General features: G+C 41.9%; 1 protein-coding gene across 3 annotated transcripts in view; it reads left to right on the top strand.

Moving 5' to 3' along the window:
• Positions 1–22,328, top strand: part of LOC121575167 (SPRY domain-containing protein 3) — a 48,882-nt gene that overhangs the window by 18,482 nt on the left and 8,072 nt on the right. For all 3 annotated transcript variants that reach the window (XM_041888077.2, XM_041888079.2, XM_041888078.2), the window contains one exon: positions 15,356–15,505. In XM_041888077.2, coding sequence (XP_041744011.1) covers positions 15,356–15,505 — 150 coding nt within the window. The remainder of the gene's footprint in view (positions 1–15,355; positions 15,506–22,328) is intronic.

Below are 22,328 nucleotides of genomic sequence, written 5' to 3'. Positions count from 1 at the left end.
AAAATAAAATAAAACAAACAACTTTTCTGTTAAAAATAAATAAAAAAGATCTGATCCCTACACAGGCTCAAGAGGAACCTGGGAGGGCGGTCTTCCGGTGCCAGTAACCCTTGCAAGTCTTCAGATGTAAAATCCTTGAGTCCCAAAATCCTTTCTGCCGCAGCTACAATAATATCCAGTTTCTTCAACTTTTCTTTGAGACTTGTGCTGTACAGTTTATAACTGTGGCAACTGTGGAACTCAGGATCATGATCCCCACCACAATTGCAACACCGTCGTCCTTCTACACACCGTTCTTCAGTATACTCTGTTTGTCTGCACACACTTGAAACATGGCCAAATCCTTTACAATTCTTACACTACAGTGGTTTGGGGACGAAAAGAAGATGATCGGACCTGGTCTATACAGAATGGGTCTAGTTGTCCTCTGGTCCGTTCGGAACGGGTTTTAAAATTGTATTTATGCATATCAGGTCCGGTTGGGAAAGCCCCAGGTCCATTTCGGAAGACCTCTAGGCTAGAGCTAGCAATGAGTAAGTGGAGCATGCTCGATGCGCTCACACTATAAGGGGACATCAGCTGCGCTGACAGACAGACTTGATTCTCTCAATCAGTAGACGATCTGAGACACATATGATAGAAGTACCAAAAGTAACAAAGATTCTTTCTCAGAATCTAAAAAGTACCGAAGTTTCGGTATACCTTGCAACACTACTTAGAAAGCATGCCCAATACATTGCTTGTAGTATGCCGGTGTCGATATCGGAACGATTTTCCTTATGTGTTTGTATCTGTCTCTGTTTCAGTCTGTGTGTCTCTCTGTGTTTGAGTGTTTATGTGTGTGTTGGTTACTGCTGAGTGGAGACCTGCCTGGTGGTGTTGGTAATGGCATGCTTGCTGGAGGCTGCAGCGTCTCGTCTGTCTGGCCCCTCTGGTTCTGTGAAAGCAGCCTTCATACTGTAGCTACACCTGGGATTATGTTAACACACCTGTAGATTACCACAGTCTGTTTAAATAGGACACCTGAGGTGGGAGGCCTGGAATGCTCGCTGCTTCAGAGGGAACTTTGATATGAGAGCATTGGAGTCTTCCTCTGTTGACTGAACCCTTTACCATGTCATTCAGAACCAAGAGAAACGTCATGTGTTGTCAAGGTGTGACCTAATCGTACACATTGTTTCATCATTGTTTACTTATCGTTGACACTAATAAGTGATTAATGGTGTTTAGTGTGGTTGTTTCCCGTTCACTTTGGTTGCCTGGTAACAGCAGGGCTGGAATATTTGTGGTTAGGTTGACAGACGGTTAGAGATTTCACTGGAAAATCACAACATTTCCTCATATCATAAGGATGACTTCCTCATATCATTGGGATGGTTACTTTGCTTTTTGTGCCTGCCCATAGCTTAATGAGGTAGTCACCTGGAATGCATTTCAATTAAAAGGTGTGCCTTGTTTGTGGAATTTATTTCCTTCTTAATGCGTTTGAGCCAATCAGTTGTGTTGTGACAAGGTAGGGGCGGTATACAGAAGATAGCCCTATTCAATAAAAGACCAAGTCCATATTATGGCAAAACAGCTCAAATAACCAAAGAGAAACGACAGTCCATCATTACTTTAAGACATGAAGGTCAGTTAATACGGAACATGACTGTTCAGAGGAGACTGTGAATCAGGCCTTCATGGTTGAATTGCTGCAAATAAACCACTACTAAAGGATACCAATAATAAGAAGAGACCTGCTTGGGCCAAGAAACACGAGCAATGGACGTTAGACCGGTGGACATTTGTCCTTTGGTCTGATGAGTCCAAATTGGAGATTTTTGGTTCCAACCGCCGTGTCTTTGTGAGACGCGGTGTGGGTGAACGGATGATCTCTGCATGTGTATTTCCCACCGTAAAGCATGGAGGAGGAGGTTTTATGGTGTGGGAGTGCTTTGCTGGTGACACTGTCTGTGATTTATTTAGAATTCAAGGCACACTTAACCAGCATGGCTACCACAGCATTCTGCAGCGATACGCCATCCCATCTGGTTTGGGCTTAGTGGGACTATCATTTGTTTTTCAACAGGACAATGACCCAACACACCTCCAGGCTGTGTAAGGGCTATTTTACCAAGAAGGAGAGTGATGGAGTGCTGCATCAGATGACCTGGCCTCCACAATCGCCCGACCTCAACCCAATTGAGATGGTTTCGGATGAGTTGGACAGCAGAGTGAAGGAAAAGCAGCCAACAAGTGCTAAGCATATGTGGGAACTCCTTCAAGACTGTTGGAAAAGCATTCCAGGTGAAGCTGGTTGAGAGAATGTCAACAGTGTGCAAAGCTGTCATCAAGGCAAAGGGTGGCTATTTGAAGAATCTCAAATATAAAATATATTTTGATTTGTTTAACACTTTTTTGGTTACTACATGATTCCATATGTGTTATTTCATAGGTTTGATGTCTTCACTATTATTCTACAATGTAGAAAATAGTCAAAATAAAGAAAAACCCTTGAATGAGTAGGTGTGTCCAAACTTTTGACTGGTAGTGTATATATACAGTGCATTCGGAAAGTGTTCAGACTCCTTGACTTTTTCCTCATTTTGTTACGTTACAGCCTTATTCTAAAATTGATACAATTGTTATTTTTTTCTCAGCAATCTACACACAATACCCCATAATGACAAAGCAAAAACAGTAAAAAATAAAAAAAACAAGTGCACATTTATAAAAAAAGAAATAAACAAATATCACCTTTACATAAGTAGTCAGACCCTTTACTCAGTACTTTGTTGAAGCACCTTTGGCAGCGATTACAGCCTCAAGTCTTCTTGGGTATGACGCTACAAGCTTGGCACACCTGTATTTGGGGAGTTTCTCCCATTCATCTCTGCAGATCCTCTCAAGCTTTGTCAGTTTGGATGGGGAGCGTCGCTGCACAGCTATTTTCAGGTCTCTCCAGAGATGTTTGATCGGGTTCAAGTCCGGACTCTGTCAGGACCACTCAAGGACATTCAGAGACTTGTCCTGAAGCCACTCCTGCATTGTCTTGGCTGTGTGCTTAGGGTCGTTGTCCTGTTGGAAGGTGAACCTTCACCCCAGTCTGAGGTCCTGAGCGCTCTGGAGCAGGTTTTCATCAAGGATCTCACTGTACTTTGCTCCATTCATCTTTCCCTCGATCCTGACTAGTCTCCCAGTCCCTGCTGCTAAAAAACATCCCCACAGCATGATGCTGCCACCACCATGCTTCACCGTAGGGATGGTGCCAGGTTTCCTCTAGATGTGAAGCTTGGCATTCAGGCCAAAGAGTTCAATCTTGGTTTCATCAAATCAATGAATATCTTTTCTGATGGACTGAGAGTCCCTTAGGTGCCTTTTGGCAAACTCCAAGCAGGCTGTCATGTGCCTTTTACTGAGGAGTGGCTTCCGTCTGGCCACTCTACCATAAAGGCCTGATTGGTGGAGTGCTGCAGAGATGGTTGTCCTTCTGGAAGGTTCTCCCATCTCCACAGAGGAACTCTAGGTTATGTAGCCAGCCTACTGTACATTAACTGTACAGTACTTGAGTAGGAGGGTATGACTGTGTCAGAAATACTGTAAAACTACTAACGTTTAATGGCGTGAATTTCTGTTTTTTTCATGTTTAATTTATTTCACCTTTATTTAACCAGGTAAGCCAGTTGAGAACAAGTTCTCATTTACAACTGCGACCTGGCCAAGATAAAGCAAAGCAGTGCGATAAAAACAACAACAACACAGAGTTACATATGGGATAAGCAAAACGTACAGTCAAAAACACAATAGAAAATCTATATAAAGTGTGTACAAATGTAGTAAGTTATGGAGATAGGGCAATAAATAGGCCATGGTGCAAAATAATTACAATTTAGTATTATCACTGGAGTGATAGATGTGCAGAAGATGATGTGCAAATAGAGATACTGGGGTGCAAATGAGCAAAATAAATAACACGGGGATGAGGTAGTTGGTTGGGCTAATTACAGATGGGCTGTGTACAGGTGCAGTGATCGGTAAGCTGCTCTGACAACTGATGCTTAAAGTTAGTGAGGGAGATAAGAGTCTCCAGCTTCAGAGATTTTTGCAGTTCGTTCCAGTCATTGGCAGCAGAGAACTGGAAGGAATGGCGGCCAAAGGAGGTATTGGCTTTGGGGATGACCAGTGAGATATACCTGCTAGAGCGCATACTACGGATGGGTGTTGCTATGGTGACCAATGAGCTAAGATAAGGTGGGGATTTGCCTAGCAGTGATTTATAGATGACCTGGAGCGAGTGGGTTTGGCGACGAATATGTAGTAAGGGCCAGCCAACGAGAGCGTACAGGTCACAATGGTGGGTAGTATATGGGGCTTTGGTGACAAAACGGATGGCGCTGTGATAGACTACATCCAATTTGCTGAGTAGAGTGTTGGAGGCTATTTTGTAAATGACATCGCCGAAGTCAAGGATCGGTAGGATAGTCAGTTTTACAAGGGCATGTTTGGCAGCATGAGTGAAGGAGGCTTTGTTGCGAAATAGGAAGCCGATTCTAGATTTAACTTTGGATTGGAGATGCTTAATGTGAGTCTGCAAGGAGAGTTTACGGTCTAACCAGACACCTAGGTATATGTAGTTGTCCACATATTCTAAGTCAGACCCGCCGAGAGTAGTGATTCTAGCCGGGCTGGCGGGTGTAAGCAGCGTTCGATTGAAGAGCATGCATTTAGTTTTACTAGCGTTTAAGAGCAGTTGGAGGCTACGGAAGGAGTGTTGTATGGCATTGAAGCTCGTTTGGAGGTTTGTTAACACAGTGTCCAATGAAGGGCCAGATGAATACAAAATGGTATCGTCTGCGTAGAGGTGGATCTGAGAGATACCAGCAGCAAGAGCGACATCATTGATATACACAGAGAATAGAGTCGGCCCGAGAATTGAACCCTGTGGCACCTCCATAGAGACTGCCATAGGTCCAGACAACAGGCCCTCCGATTTGACACATTGAACTCTATCTGAGAAGTAGTTGGTGAACCAGGCGAGGCAGTCATTTGTGAAACCAAGGCTCCACATTTTGTGTTTGGATGCTGTTGGTATAAGAAGGAAGGGATGCCATGGGGGCGTGATATTGGCTTCGGTGGGGGTCATTTTTTATGTCTCATACACACTCAACAGGACTTGTTAGACTACCTCTCTCGGCAGCCCTGTGTCTCCCCCTTTTCTGTCTGTCTGTCTCCCGCTCTGTCTTTCTGTCTGTTTCTCTCCAGCTCTCCCTTTCCTGTCTTGGTCTCTCACCCTCTTTAGGTCTCTTTGTCTCTCGTTCTGATGGAGATTTATTATGGGGGGTTGTCTGTCTGGCGTTATCCATCGTGAGGCAGGCTGTAGGGTTGGTGTCTGACTCAGTGGGAAACACACCATACCTGCTTCAGCATGGGTAGGGGGGGTTGGGCAGGGTTAGGGCGTGCAGCTGAATGGCCCTGGGGCAGGCAAGACAAACCTGCATACCGCTTTCACTTTTAATTACTACCCACTTCCCCAAATACGCCCCAATACCACGTCACTAGGGCTGTGACAATACCAGTATTGCAATATTTTTTCCATGGCAAAAATTAAAACACGAAGCAGATCAAACTCTTTGGTCTTTTAAAAACCTGCTGTATGTAAAATATTGTGTGCTATAGCTTGCAAAATAAATAAATGTGACTCTGGATGACAACATAATAATTATTATAATTAGGGCTGTTTTGCTAAAGAAGTGAAATCCGCTTTGTGTTTTGTTTCCTTGCCGCAATACTAATGAGTATCGCAATACTAGTATTGACTCAGCACTACGTGTCACAGCAACACCCCAAAACCACAACCCGTCCGTGCATCCAGCCGCTGTCCCAAACCCCTTATCCACTCCATATTGACCCGGGCAAGGGGCAATCCCAGCCACACCACTTACACACTTCCAAAATGTGGAGACAGCAGCCAAGACCTTTTTTGGTAGGCTAAATCCAAAGCCAGGAAAGGAAAAGGGCGATTCCATGCCAGTATAGCTTGAAATATTTTTGGTAACTCAGATTGTTCTGGCAACTCTCACATAGAACATTCATTGGAAGGAAGGATGTTTAACATACTTTTGACATTTGGATCACAAACAATTTGTGAGAAGATCATAATGAAAGTGGCCATTTTAGGCCCTTTTTTAATACAGACCCTATGATCCGTGAACAGTACATGATATAAACAACATCTTGGTGTCATTATACTCCTTATTGTGTGCTCTAAAATATGGAATATGTCTAGATTCTGAAATACAATTTTTCACATACATTTATTCAACATTAACAATATTAATATTAATATCTCAAAAGTACCCTTTTTGATTTGGCTTGTTTTCAGACATATTGTTTGGAACAATATACTCTTTAAAAACTTCAAAAAAACTATCTAAACCTTGCGTGTGCCAGTTTTCCCACAAAGGTTGGTATTTAACAAATTTGAACTTGACGGGAAAGTGTGAGTATCTCCACGTACGTCTCTTAGACCATGCGTACGCACAGCATAACTGGGCATGTAGGCCTAATATGTTTTTCATTAGCCTATAATATAAATCATCATATTGCAAGATGTCTCTCCTTTTCTGACATGATTGGTTTGGCCTGCTACTAGGCTATACAACAAACCATTGTTCTATAGCCTAGCCTATCATAGTCTACAATCTCAGAGCCTATAACAAGGAGGGATATAGAAACACAATCATCTATCGATAAACATAATATTGAACAATAGTTTGTCTATTGCATAGAACTTAAGTGTGTACTGTAGCATTTACTTTTAAACTGCTCAAATAGACAATTCATCTTGAAGAATGCACGGCCAGTGTTTGACACATATAGGCTCCGGCATGCATGTTTAGTTAAAAAAAGTCACTACAAAATATTAAAGCATTCTGCCCACACCTCTATAGAAGTGTAATAATATTTGCCGTTGCTTTTTCCTTATAGAAATTGTCATTGCCCAGTTCCAATACAGTGGGGGGGAAAAAGTATTTAGTCAGCCACCAATTGTGCAAGTTCTCCCACTTAAAAAGATGAGAGAGGCCTGTAATTTTCATCATAGGTACACGTCAACTATGACAGACAAAATGAGAAAAGAAAATCCAGAAAATCACATTGTAGGATTTTTAATGAATTTATTTGCAAATTATGGTGGAAAATAAGTATTTGGTCAATAAGAAAAGTTTCTCAATACTTTGTTATATACCCTTTGTGGCAATGACACAGGTCAAACGTTTTCTGTAAGTCTTCACAAGGTTTTCACACACTGTTGCTGGTATTTTGGCCCATTCCTCCATGCAGATCTCCTCTAGAGCAGTGATGTTTTGGGGCTGTCGCTGGGCAACACAGACTTTCAACTCCCTCCAAAGATTTTCTATGGGGTTGAGATCTGGAGACTGGCTAGGCCACTCCAGGACCTTAAAATGCTTCTTACGAAGCCACTCCTTCGTTGCCAGGGCGGTGTGTTTGGGATCATTGTCATGCTGAAAGATCCAGCCACGTTTCATCTTCAATGCCCTTGCTGATGGAAGGAGGTTTTCACTCAAAATCTCACGATTCATTCTTTCCTGTACACGGATCAGTCGTCCTGGTCCATTTGCAGAAAAACAGCCCCAAAGCATGATGTTTCCACCCCCATGCTTCACAGTAGGTATGGTGTTCTTTGGATGCAACTCAGCATTCTTTGTCCTCCAAACACGACGAGTTGAGTTTTTACCAAAAAGTTCTATTTTGGTTTCATATGACATTCTCCCAATCCTCTTCTGGATCATCCAAATGCACTCTAGCAAACTTCAGACGGGCCTGGAAATGTACTGGCTTAAGCAGGGGGACACGTCTGGCACTGCATGATTTGAGTCCCTGGCGGCGTAGTGTGTTACTGATGGTAGGCATTGTTACTTTGGTCCCAGCTCTCTGCAGGTCATTCACTAGGTCCCCCCGTGTGGTTCTGGGATTTTTGCTCACCGTTCTTGTGATCATTTTGACCCCACGGGGTGAGATCTTGCGTGGAGCCCCAGATCGAGGGAGATTATCAGTGGTCTTGTATGTCTTCCATTTCCTAATATTTGCTCCCACAGTTGATTTCTTCAAACCAAGCTGCTTACCTATTGCAGATTCAGTCTTCCCAGCCTGGTGCAGGTCTACAATTTTGTTTCTGGTGTCCTTTGACAGCTCTTTGGTCTTGGCCATAGTGGAGTTTGGAGTGTGACTGTTTGAGGTTGTGGACAGGTGTCTTTTATACTGATAACAAGTTCAAACAGGTGCCATTAATACAGGTAACGAGTGGAGGACAGAAGAGCCTCTTAAAGAAGAAGTTACAGGTCTATGAGAGCCAGAAATCTTGCTTGTTTGTAGGTGACCAAATACTTATTTTCCACCATAATTTGCAAATAAATTCATAAAAAATCCTACAATGTGATTTTCTGGAATTTGTTTTCTCAATTTGTCTGTCATAGTTGAGGTGTACCTATGATGAAAATTACAGGCCTCTCTCATCTTTTTAAGTGGGAGAACTTGCACAATTGGTGGCTGACTAAATACTTTTTTTCCCCACTGTATACTGAGATCATGTGACACCTGGATTGCAAACAGGTGGACTTTATTTAACTAATTATGTGACTTCTGAAGGTAATTGGTTGCACCAGATCTTATTTAGGGTCTTCATAGCAAAGGGGGTGAATACATATGCACGCACCACTTTTCCGTTATTTATTTTTTATCATTTTCTAAAGAAAAGTAATATATAGTCATTTCACTTCACCAATTTGGACTATTTTGTGTATGTCCATTACATGAAATCCAAATAAAAATCCATTTAAATTACAGGTTGTAATGCAACAAAATAGGAAAAACACCAAGGGGGATGAATACTTTTGCAAGGCACTGTACATTCAGCCACTTGCGAATTGAAGGAAAATTATGAAACAGAGAGACGAAAGATACATTATTTTATGCGTTTTTATTCATTTTTTATTTTTTTATGTATAACAATTTAGGGAAGCCTGGCTTCCCTTGGCATCCATAAATACACGCCACTGTTCGGCATGCACAATTTCTTGTAGATCAATGACTGTCAACACAGTTACATGCTTAGTTCGACACTGAAGGAGAGGACGGAGTTGTCACAAAAGATGAGAGGTATTTACGGAAGGTAGAAAGGAAGTAATTTGAGCAACAACAAAACATTTAACCGGCGATTCGTAACGTTTTAATCGATTTCCTAAACGATGCATGCTACATTTGGATCGGGTCCCGTGGACCGATGCACTTATATCTCAAGCATTGAACCGTTACGTCCCTAGTAACTCACTATTTGAATTATTTATTTCATACAGTCATTTTTGCTCATCTTTATCAAGGGTGTCAATCATTTTGGACCCCACTGTATTGGTTGAAAAATACGTTAAAATTGCAATTTTTATAATGATTTTAGTTGTGATACAAATGTAAAAAGCATGTCAAACATCCTTCCTTCTAATTAAGTTTCTATGTGATAATTGACAGATACCCAAACTATTTTTGAAGGCTATCCTGGCATGGAATCGCTCTAAAAATGGATTCTGGTATCTGATCTTAAAGCAGGATATTCTTGCCATATTCATGCTAGGGTGACTGTCTGCAGTACTTGCCTGTGTGCCTGTGGGTCTTTGGCTGGATGGCTGCCTATTGTGCATCAAGCCTATGTGTAATGTGTATTGTGTATGTGTGTACGTGTTGGCTCCAGCGTAGCATGGTACTGGGGTTAAGGCTAAAACCTGCCTGGAGCGTTTTAAAACAATTATTGTATTAAGAGGTGGTGACATACCCGAGGAATGAAGGAGGTGTCGACACAGGGTTGCATGGTTCAGATGATGAAACCGTCTCCCACATAACATTGCTGCTGTGGCAGCCTGCAAAGGTAGGCTAGATGGTGGCTTGACATTAACTTTTTTAGCCACTTGTCCTTTGGACAAGTTGGACAGATGTTTTACTTGTCTGATAAAAAGGTCTGTAACATCATGGGCCAAAAAGGTGACTGAAAATTGTGTTGTATGATGCAAGGAACCACTTTACGGCAGGTAACCTAGCGGTTAAGGGCGTTGGGCCAGTAACTGAAAGGTCGCTGGTTAGAAACTCCGAGACAACTAGGTGAATAATCTGTGCCCTTGAGCAAGGCACTTAACCCTAATTGCTCCTGTAAGTCGCTCTGGATAAGAGCGTAGGCTAAATGACTCAAATGTCAAATGTAAAACAATTAGTATTGAATAGAGGAGAATCCTAGCTTTCCAACGATGTTAGAATTATTTCTCAATACCCAATTTTGAGTGGTTGAAATACGGTTTTACAACCAGAGTATGCAGCATTGGTTTCATCAACTGCGCACCCATATCAACTGCGTGTTGGTTATTTGCAGTTATACACGAGTGCTGGTGGAAAGGTATTTTAGAACATCGGACATGACAATGCATTAATACATGCTAATAGGTAAATAGTTAACTAGCGAGAGAACTTGCCAAACTACACAATATGTTTTGAATTGGCAATCTAGTCTGTTGTAGGCTATAACATTATTTTACGTCTCTCTCTCCTCTGGCAACTGCCCACTCACACTGGCTGTAACTGGGCAAATAACTCAATAATTTGCAATGAATATCAACAAATGTGCACATGCAGCTTGCATTGATCTAAAAAAACGCATCTCACGACTGCATGATTGAAGAACGTTTGTGCCTGTCAATGCAGGCCTACAATAATTATACTCCGATGCACTCTGCAGAGATTGCGAGGACAGTGCGTAACACATCGCATCCAGAGGACACTTTGAACCAATTCTGAGCCTAATTTTGTGATTTTTACGTGATTGTTTTTACTTGTCCATTTGGACAACTTAAATCTATAATCTGCTTGTCCGACAATTTTATTTATTTGCCCCGGGCAAGCGGACAAGCATAATGTCCTTCCTGCCATCTCCATCTCTTCAGTGCCTCCAACCCCACACCTGTCCTCAGGATGAGCTTATTTGCTCTGGTAATGACTGGGTGTTCACTACGGACCGGAGTGATCAGTCAAGCTGACGTGCTAAAAGACATATTTATGGGAACTCCTTAGAAACCTGGACAGGGCAGGTGTTACCTGCACGACATGTACCTACACTCGGAGAAAGAGAGAGAGCGAGAGAGAGAGAGAGAGCGAGAGATAGCACGGAGGACAAGCAAAATCAGATTCCACTCTGCAGAGCCATAGGTAAACTTGCAGCATCTCTTGGTCATTCTCTAACGCTAGAGATTATTCTACCTGACATGATGCTTATGGCCTCAGGGGGATCTAAAGGATTGTAAACTGCTCTAATCTTTGCTCATTGTTTAAACAGGAATGTTGTTTTCCCTCAAAAAATGTAATCTAAAAGCTGTCTACCAAAAGAAAGCCAGACACAGGCATGTGCCCACTACCCCGCAGTGCATCAGGTTCATAGTGCTTTCTTCTTCCTTTTATACATGTGTGGTTGGTTCAATTTAAATGTGCATTGGAATAACTATTGAAATGACACTAAAATGTTAGACAAGCTATTTGCAGTGAGTCATGATTAAAGTTCACGAGGTCAGCCCTGCCACTGCAGACAAAATGACACAGATAGATAAATAAATGGCCTTCTCACTGCACCTGTTGCTGGGGGTGCGAGCGGGTCAACAAAATAAGCCCTTTACCTTGCCTTACCGACATCCCTTTACACACACACACACACACACACACACACACACACACACACATTATGAGGATCAGAGAGAGAGAGATTTAGGGATCTGTCATCACACCCACCGGATCCTGCTGACTGCCACAGGGAGGGCCAGCTTCGGTAAATCAATGACCACACACACTCTATTACTCAGCATCAGGAAGGTGTCATTAGACTGTACCTAGGAGCCCTATTTGGTCTTCAAAGACGCAGGCATGATAGATGGAGATATGGAGAAAGAATAAATGTAAAAATATAACAAATATCACAACCATCAAGTTCACAACCATCAATATTGTATTTTTCTTTTTTATTCAAAGTTCAGGAGGTCAAGGTGAAAGTGGGAGGAATAGGAAGAGAAAAGAGAAAGGCCGAAAGAGAGTTATCTGGTAAGCCGGTAATTGCTCTACAGAGAGGAAAGAGAAAAGGGTGGTGTTGACAGATTGTCGTAAAGTAATAATAATGATAATTATTTTCCCCCTGCGTTTTATTTACAGTACTTGTCTACTCTTCTTTGCTAGTCAGGGCAGAGGGAAAGGGTCACACACAGTGTATCCTGGCACAAATCACACACACACCCACACCATGTACGTTAATCGTTTTACACCTCACAAGCACAAATGTCACGGCTGTTTTTGTCAAATTGTTATTTTTCCTCCCTCTTGATGTGAAGTATTTGTTTGAGGTGGGAACCATGGTTCTCTGGCAGACATAAAGCATGTCTAGAGAGTCGGGTCTACCCATGACTGATCCAGGTCACGTTGGAGTAATTATCAGTTATTAATGCTGAATGTAGTTAGCAAACGACAAGGAAACTAAGCTATGACAAGATATGAGGTCATGAGTCAGATAGGCTACCTCATTGAATTGTGTTGATATGACCGGGACCTCAGTGTGACCTCAGATAAACATTTGTTTATGCTTGTTTTGTACTCTATCAATGAGATAAGTACCTCTGTCACCTTTGACCTCTTAGCTCCTCTGTTTTGTCATCTGGACTGGTAACCGGTTGTTTTCTTTATGGACATCCCAATTGGCCACCACATGTTCGCTAGTCGACCATTTCATTCGTCACATTAGCTTTAACCTGCGAACACTTTCCTCAATGGACAATTACAGTACTCTACTCTCTACGCTGATGTGTTCCTGTCAGCCTTACAGATTATTATCAAGTCACGCCAGAGGGCTCCTGGCCCACCAGTCTGGTTGCAATCAGAGAGTCTTTCTTAAGTTTGAGAGGGTTTTACCTGGCGGGCCACAGTAGCCTTATGCCTGTTCCAGTTGGATTGGCTCTATGATAAATGCTTATAAAAAGCACTTTAGGATGAGTCAAGCGGAACTGTTAAATTTCATAGACAGTCTTAATCGATGATCATGTCTCTCATGACCTGGCCCCTATAAGCCTTCAAGAGCCCATGGCCCCATCTACCTCTCCTGCTGTAATATTCCTATGTGAGGGTATACAGTGGGGAGAACAAGTATTTGATACACTGCCGATCTTGCAGGTTTTCCTACTTACAAAGCATGTAGAGGTCTGTAATTTTTATCATAGGTACACTTCAACTGTGAGAGACGGAATCTAAAACAAAAATCCAGAAAATCACATTGTATGATTTTTAAGTAATTAATTTGCATTTTATTGCATGACATAAGTATTTGATACATCAGAAAAGCAGAACATAATATTTTGTACAGAAACCTTTGTTTGCAATTACAGAGATCATACGTTTCCTGTAGGTCTTGACCAGGTTTGCACACACTGCAGCAGGGATTTTGGCCCACTCCTCCATACAGACCTTCTCTAGATCCTTCAGGTTTCGGGGCTGTCGCTGGGCAATACGGACTTTCAGCTCCCTCCAAAGATTTTCTATTGGGTTCAGGTCTGGAGACTGGCTAGGCCACTCCAGGACCTTGAGATGCTTCTTACGGAGCCACTCCTTAGTTGCCCTGGCTGTGTGTTTCGGTCGTTGTCATGCTGGAAGACCCAGCCACGACCCATCTTCAATGCTCTTACTGAGGGAAGGAGGTTGTTGGCCAAGATCTCGCGATACATGGCCCCATCCATCCTCCCCTCAATACGGTGCAGTCATCCTGTCCCCTTTGCAGAAAAGCATCCCCAAAGAATGATGTTTCCACCTCCATGCTTCACGGTTGGGATGGTGTTCTTGGGGTTGTACTCATCCTTCTTCTTCCTCCAAACACGGCGAGTGGAGTTTAGACCAAAAAGCTATATTTTGGTCTCATCAGACCACATTACCTTCTCCCATTCCTCCTCTTGATCATCCAGATGGTCATTGGCAAACTTCAGACGGGCCTGGACATGCACTGGCTTGAGCAGGGGGACCTTGCGTGCGCTGCAGGATTTTAATCCATGACGGCGTAGTGTGTTACTAATGGTTTTCTTTGAGACTGTGGTCCCAGCTCTCTTCAGGTCATTGACCAGGTCCTGCCGTGTAGTTCTGGGCTGATCCCTCACCTTCCTCATGATCATTGATGCCCCACGGGGTGAGATCTTGCATGGAGCCCCAGACCGAGGGTGATTGACCGTCATCTTGAACTTCTTCCATTTTCCAATAATTGCGCCAACAGTTGTTGCCTTCTCACCAAGCTGCTTGCCTATTGTCCTGTAGCCCATCCCAGCCTTGTGCAAGTCTACAATTTTATCCCTGATGTCCTTACACAGCTCTCTGGTCTTGGCCATTGTGGAGAGGTTGGAGTCTGTTTGATTGAGTGTGTGGACAGGTGTCTTTTATACAGGTAACGAGTTCAAACAGGTGCAGTTAATACAGGTTATGAGTGGAGAACAGGAGGGCTTCTTAAAGAAAAACGAACAGGTCTGTGAGAGCCGGAATTCTTACTGGTTGGTAGGTGATCAAATACTTATGTCATGCAATAAAATGCAAATTAATTACTTAAAAATCATACAATGTGATTTTCTGGATTTTTGTTCTAGATTCCGTCTCTCACAGTTGAAGTGTACCTATGATAAAAATTACAGACCTCTACATGCTTTGTAAGTAGGAAAACCTGCAAAATCGGCAGTGTATCAAATACTTGTTCTCCCCATTGTATATGTGAGTGTGTGTCTGTACATGCCTGTCTGATTCTGTGGTTTCATAAGCACCACAGAGAGAAGATATATTGTTACCTAAATCCTAAATTTGGCAAGGTACAAATGTTACATTCACCCTGAAAACTGTTTTGAGGTATTGCCTTCATTATAACGAAGCGTAGTTGAAGGTAATTAATGCAGTTCTATGCCCTGGGTGTTTTTCTTTCTTCCTCAGATTAAATGAGAATAAACACATAGATTGCAGGCCAATATTTACAAGTATGTAGTTTTGATACTGAGCCAAGTATGTTTTTATCTTTAATAGATGATATAATCATATCATAAATTGTCTATTGTTCTTGTCCTGAGGTTTTGTGTGCTGAACATTCTGAGAAGAACGTGCTTCTTCTCTACATCCAGGGCCCTGTATCATTAATTATGTTAAATGGTACTGAATGTACTTCGTTGAGCTAGTGGGTTTGTGCAATGTTTTTTTCAATGAGTTTATTTATTTGTAGATACAGTATTTGCTTTATTGTGATGTGTGATGCTATCCTTCTCCCCCTCAGTTGCTGGAGTACGTGGGTAAAGGGAAGAGCATTGTGGATGTGGGTTTGGCTCAATCCCGTCTACCCCTCAACACACGCTGCCACTACTACGAGCTGGAGATCACCGACTCAGGAGAGAAGTGCTACATCGCCCTGGGACTGGCACGCAGGGTACGTATCGTTATCATTGTTTTATTTATGTATTTTGTTGAAGGATTTTTGGGGTGGGGGAGAGAGGCAGTAAAGAGCAAAAGGGAAGTAAGGAAGTGAAATGGTGTGCTAGAACAGCGTACATCGGCCAGATTTAAAACCATTCCAGAGCACTGGCGTACAGTGCCTTGCATTACAACCTGTAATTTAAATTGGTTTTTATTTGGATTTCATGTAATGGACATACACAAAATAGTCCAAATTGGTGAAGTGAAATGAAGAAAATAAACTTGTTTCAAAAAATTCGAAAAAATAAATAACGGAAAAGTGGTGCGTGCATATATATTCACCCCCTTTGCTATGATGCCCCTAAATAAGATCTGGTGCAACCAATTACCTTCAGAAGTCACATAATTAAGTTAAATAAAGTCCAACCCTGAAGGAGCTGCAAAGCTCCACAGCTGAGATTGGAGTATCTGTCCATAGGAGCACTTTAAGCCCCCCCAAAAAATTAGGAGCCTTCAGAAAGTATTAATTCCCCTTGACTTATTCCACATTTAGTTGTGTTAAAGCCTTCACCCACCTACACACAATTCCCCATAATTTGCTAATTTATTGAACATGAAATACAGAAATATCTAATTGACATAAGTATTCACACCCCTGAGTCAATACATGTTAGAATCACCTTTGGCAGTGATTACAGCTTTCTGGGTAAGTCTAAGAGCTTTGCACACCAGGATTGTACAATATTTTTTAACATTTTCAAGCTCTGTCAAGTTAGTTGTTGATCAGTCATTTTCAAGTCTTGCCATAGATTTTCAAGTCAATTTAAGTAAAAACTGTATCTAGGCCACTCAGGAACATTAAATGTTTTCTTAGTAAGCAATTCCAGTGTATATTTGGTCTTGTGTTTGAGGTTATTGTCCTGCTGAAAGGTAAATTAATCTCTGTGTCTGGTGGAAAGTAGACTGAACCAGGTTTTCCTCTAGGATTTTGCCTGTGCTTAGTTCCATTCAGTAAAATGTTTCTCCTGAAAAACTCCCCAGTTCTTAATGATTACAAGCATAACCATAAAATTATGCAGCCACCACTATGCTTGAAAATATGGAGAGTGGTACTCAGTAATGTGTTGTATTGGATTTGCCCCAAACATAACACTTTGTATACAGGAAAAAATTTGAATTGCTTTGCCACATTTTTTGCAGTATTACTTTAGTGCCTTGTTGCAGACAGGATGCTTTTGAATATTTTTTGTATGTGTGGGGTACAGAGATGAGATAGTAATTCAAAACATCATGTTAAACACTATAATTGCACACAGTCCATGCAATTTATTATGTGACTTGTTAAGCACATTTTTACTCCTGAACTCCTCCTCCCGAGTGGCGCAGTGGTCTAAGGCACTGCATCGCAGTGCTAGCTGTGCCACTAGAGATCCTGGTTCGTATCCAGGCTCTGTTGTAGCTGACCGTGACCGGGAGACCCATGGGGCGGCGCACAATTGGCCCAGCGTCATCCAGGGTAGGGGAGGGAATGGCCGGCAGGGATGTAGCTCAGTTGGTAGAGCATGGCGTTTGCAATGCCAGGGTTGTGGGTTCGTTTCCCACGGGGGGCCAATATGAAAAAAGAAAAATAATGTATGCACTCACTAACTGTAAGTCGCTCTGGATAAGAGCGTCTGCTAAATGACTAAAATGTAAATGAACTTATTTAGGCTTGCATAACAAAGGGGTTGAGTACTTATTGACTCAATACATTTCAGCTTTCATTATTAATTAATTTGTAAAAATGTCTAAAACATTATTCCACTTTGACATTATGGGGTATTGTGTTTAGGCCAATGACACAAAACTCAGGCTGTAACACAACGAAATGTGGAGAAAGTCAAGGGGTGTGAATACTTTCTTAAGGCACTGTGTGAGGCACCCTCCCATCTGTTGTACAAATTCTGGATGTGCATTTGAAGACATTTGCAGGCCTCAATTCCAAAGGAATGGGTACCATCTGAAAAGGTGGAATTAGGCTAGATGCCAATCAAACCTTAATTTTGGGGTGAAAAGGAGGTCAAAGGAAGGGGAAACTGAGGTAGACTAGTTGTTTAACCAGTCAGTGTCTTTGGTCAAATGTTGCTGTCATGTTGCTTATCTCGTTAGCCCAGCCATGACGATCCTATCCTCTTTTGACTGTTTCTCTACCTACTTCCACCCCATTCCGAGTGATGGATGATGGAAAGGGGAAAAGTGAACAACAGAATAAATATGGTCTCATTTGAACCCCTCATTTGGTTTTCTGTAGAAAACACAGGCTGTACCATTTACATGCTAACCCACCGTGCTAACATGATAGCAACACTGATTGAAGTGGAGTGTGGGAAATGTGCTGTATCGGACCAGGTCTCCACCTCACAAGATTACAGACACTTATCTACCCTTCTCTCTCTTTTTCTTTTTTCTTTTTCTTTCTCTTTTTCTCTCTTCTCTCTAATTATCCATATATCTCTGTTTTTTCTTCTTCTGTTACTCACGGCAAGCATTGTTTATTTCACTATTTCCAACTGAATGACAACTTTCACGGTGTGACGGTTTTCTAAGCATGGCTATTAGGCCGCTAGGTAGCTGGGCATTTTTGTCTATTGAGGTGCTTACCACTGAGTAGCACCATAAAAAGCAAAGTATGCAGCAAGTGTTTGCGTCCTCTGGGTTAGAAAGATCAAGTTGATAATATCATAGAAAATTATAAAGCTGATATCCTAAATTAATTAATTTGGCCCCTTTCCAACGGTGTCTCTCTTTATAATTTATGACAGCGTTTATCTCCATATTGTGCAAATATCATTCGTCAAAAGAGGGCTTGTCTAATGACTGTCTGCTCAACACAGAGACACCTGAACTTGTTATGACATCAGAGATTTAATCAACATGGAATCTGCACATCCTGTTTAATGTAAATGAAAGACCTCCTACTTCAGATATGTCAGTTATTTGATCAGATAAGAGAACCTGGAAATAAGAGCCCCTAGGAACTGTTGGATCCTTATGGAACTTTTTTGACTGCATCTGGAGCTCCCACTCTTGCAACATCACGAAGAGTTTCAAGTAGGTCACAGTTCAAGTAGGCCTCCCCGTTTCAGCAAACGAAGAAGAGTTTGGCTGCTCAACAACAAATGGCAGGAATTCCCTAGGGCAGGGGTGTCAAAGTCAAATGGACGGAGGGCCAAATAAAAAATTTAGCTACAAGCCGAGGGCCGGACTGTTCGAATGTTCATTGAAAATTTTTTAAATGACGCATATAGTCTAGTGAACCTAATTGAACCTACTGAAAACCTAACAAATATATTCCAATATGATCAGATAAATAAAGCAATATTTTCTTATGGCTCTGTCAGTAATCTTTAATTTTCAACAGACACAAAAGACAAATTTCCTTTATATAAAAATCCCCATAACATGAACATTAAATGAAAGAAACCGGTATTCAAGGCACCATCAGTAGCCTATATTTTCTATTTTAGCAAAAGTGGGCTAAATTTACTTCAAAGAAAAAAACAATAATAGCAATTTTCTATCATCCACTCAACTGAAATATTTTTAAAATATAATTGGATTGAAATACAATAAAATAAAGTGCAAAAATCTATTAATCAAAAACAACACTTTGTTTAAGGAGAAGTAACATGCAGTGAAAACAAATATTAAACTTTAACTTTTAAACTTGAACTGAGTAAAAACTCTAAATATGTGATTGCACAGTAATGTTCACTTGTTTGAGGTTGAGGGTGATACTTGGTGGTGTCCCATCTTTTCCACAAGTTCATCAATGTTCGGGGTAAGGCTCTGAGCTGAGGAAATCCTCAGAATTGAGTGGAGGTGTTCAGCACTACCTACTCAGTAAATGGCCGGGCTGATTTAGCGATCTCTTCTGCCAAAATAAAACTGGCCTTGACAGCAGCCTGGCCTTGTGATTTGGCTTTTTTGAACAGAGCCTGTCGAGATTTGAGGCCTCGTTTTAATTCCTCTGCCTTTTGTAGCCTTTGTTCCATGTCCATATTCTTGTTTTTGTCCGCGTGTTTCGTTTCATAATGTCGTCTCAGATTATACTCTTTCAGTACCGCCACACTTTCTCCACACAGAAGACACACAGGTTTTCCAGCTACCTCCGTGAACATATACTCCGACTCCCACCTTGTTTGAAACCCCCGGTTCTCAGTGTCCACCTTCCGTTTTGCCATTTTTGATGGGTATCTGAAAGTTAATTTTACTGTGATGCTGACGACTGCTGTGCCAATAAATATTGAAATGAAGCAGCCTACTGCTCGGTAGCGTCACCGTTGCATTGTGGGAAATGTAGTATTGGTGCGTGTAAAAGATTCTCGGGCTGCCGGCTTTGCTGCGGTCTGCGGGCCGGTTCTAATAATAAATCAAGATCATCCCAGGGGCCGTAAAAAACCTTCTCGCGGGCCGGATGTGGCCCGCGGGCCTTGACTCTGACATATGTGCCCTAGGGCTTACCCAGGAAAAAACACAAAATGACTTACTCAGAGGAGAAACGTCAGGATATCTGTGCTTTATCGGAATATGGAACATAGCCTGAGCGTAAGAAGTAAATCCCAGCCTGTTTTTTGAGTGCTCCAACTCCTGTTTATCATGAATTTGTCTTTTGGAAGTTTGTTCCATGTGTGTTGTAAGGATGTGATGTACCCAGACAGTGACAATGACTGTAAATCATCCATTGGGTGTTGCGGCGAAACCATCCTGATGTTACGTTTGGCCATCTCATCTACCTTTGATCAAGTCCACACCCTGAGAAGTGACAGAGCATTGTTCATCTGGATGAGGACGAAAGAATAGAGCTCTGTGATTTCACTGATTCGTTTTCCAGGAATTGTTTTCTGGAGCAGTCTGCGGTTCTGGTGGGGCATCTTAAATGTATCAGTCTGCCATTCCTGAGGTTTCAGACTTCTACCCCTCCACATCCTATCAGGCCCAATGAGCCATCCTCTCATCACTGTGTTGATGTGAACCATTATCTTTCGCAGGAAAAAACAACAGAGGCGGACGTCATCCCCGTTCAGAAACCACTTACATGTCACTCTATCTCTCTGTCCCTTACCTCTCCTTCTTTTTCTTCTCTGATTCTCGGTGAAAGGTCTGTTGATAAGGTCCGTCTGCTAGCTAAATAACAAAAAAATACAAAAAAATCACTTTTTAATCCCTTGATCATAATCTCACTCGATCTTCTCACCCTTCCATCTCTCCATTTATCTATCTTTCTCCCCCTCCCTCAACCCTCCATTGCCTCACCTGTCCATCTCCATACCTCTCCACTATCTTACCCTCTCTTTATCAACTGTCCTCTCCCCTCTGTGTCTCTATCTCTCCATCTCTACCAATAAAGCCCTTGGCACAAAAGCAGCTCTCTTCTCATTCTTCTCAATAAGAGTTAGCATTAGTCATTACCTAGTGGCTCCACAGTACATGTCTTTGTTAGTGTGTGTTACAGTGAACAATACCAGCATAGAGGCGAGGGCTGTTAGCTCCGGTGTTGCCATCCCCAGGTGATGTTACCCACTGTGTGTTAAAGATTAGCATCTGAGTGTTTTGAGAAATCTGTTTTATCAATGGATAGTGGTTTCTGTGGTTAAAGCCTATAACAAATAGTGTCTTCAGAGTAGCAGTGACTCATCAAAGGGTTTTATGGCTGCAAATCCAGACCCTTTTAATGACTTATCTGTGTGAAAATATATTGCAGAGATAGAGGTGGAGTAGAGTGGGATGGGGGAAGAACTTTAAAGAGTGATGTGTTTCAACCTAATCTAAATGCTCTTATCGGTCCTGCATGAGGACGTCCTTTGTATGGGCTTACGGACAAGGTGCACGCTGGGACTGGGGAAGACTGTTCCCTATTAAGTGTGACTCATCCTCAGATCTAATCAGCAACAACACTTGGCCTCTGTTGGGGTTTCTGTTAAATCACCTGGGGGCTCAATGGTGCATTTGCAGGAAACTGAATCAATGAATCACACACACGCAAGCATGCGCACACACACACACACACACACTAATCAGTAACAGGAAAGTGTCATTAGACATACAGAACACACACCTCGTATGAGGGTCGTTCCACCTCAAAAAGCACAAGAAAGAGGATTTCGACACCCACCATCTCAGATTGTTCAGAAATCGTTTCTGTAGTTAGTAACAGATATGATTAGCATTCCTGAAACATTCTTTTGTTGACATTTTATTTTATTTCTGAGAAATTAAGCTAATCGATGGCACCCAAATTTGTCATTTTAATTTATTGGATTCAGATAATGTTCTTCCTACCAATGAGTAAGACATAAGGAATCCCCCCCCCCCAAATTCAAAAACCACCCACGGAACCCCCACATTTTACATTTAGATTTTAGTCATTTAGCAGACACTCTTATCCAGAGCGACTTAGTGAGTGCATACATTTTCATACTGGCCCCCCGTGGGAAACGAAACCACGACCCTGGCATTGCAAGCGCCATGCTCTACCAACTGAGCTACATGGGACGCCCCAACAACCAGTATATAGTATCAGTTCTCTATGTTTGACAAGTACAATTAAGCTGTGGCTTGGAGTATTGCTTCTCCATACTATGTCATGTATCCCCTATGAATCTGGTGATGTTTTTTTCCCCCCAGTTCAGAGACATTAGTAATTGAAGTCACTTGCATTATTTACCATAAAGTAGTGTGAAAGTACCAGGTTTTGACCACTAGATGCCACTGATCTTACTATACCGCCACACTCACAACATTTTATTTGCAACTTGGGTAGAAAACCAATAGATTTGTCTAATTATGGAAAATAA

This window comes from Coregonus clupeaformis, chromosome 10, assembly GCF_020615455.1.
Source record: "Coregonus clupeaformis isolate EN_2021a chromosome 10, ASM2061545v1, whole genome shotgun sequence".
NCBI classification, from domain to species: domain Eukaryota; kingdom Metazoa; phylum Chordata; class Actinopteri; order Salmoniformes; family Salmonidae; genus Coregonus; species Coregonus clupeaformis.
This window is presented reverse-complemented; position numbering and strand designations above follow the sequence as displayed.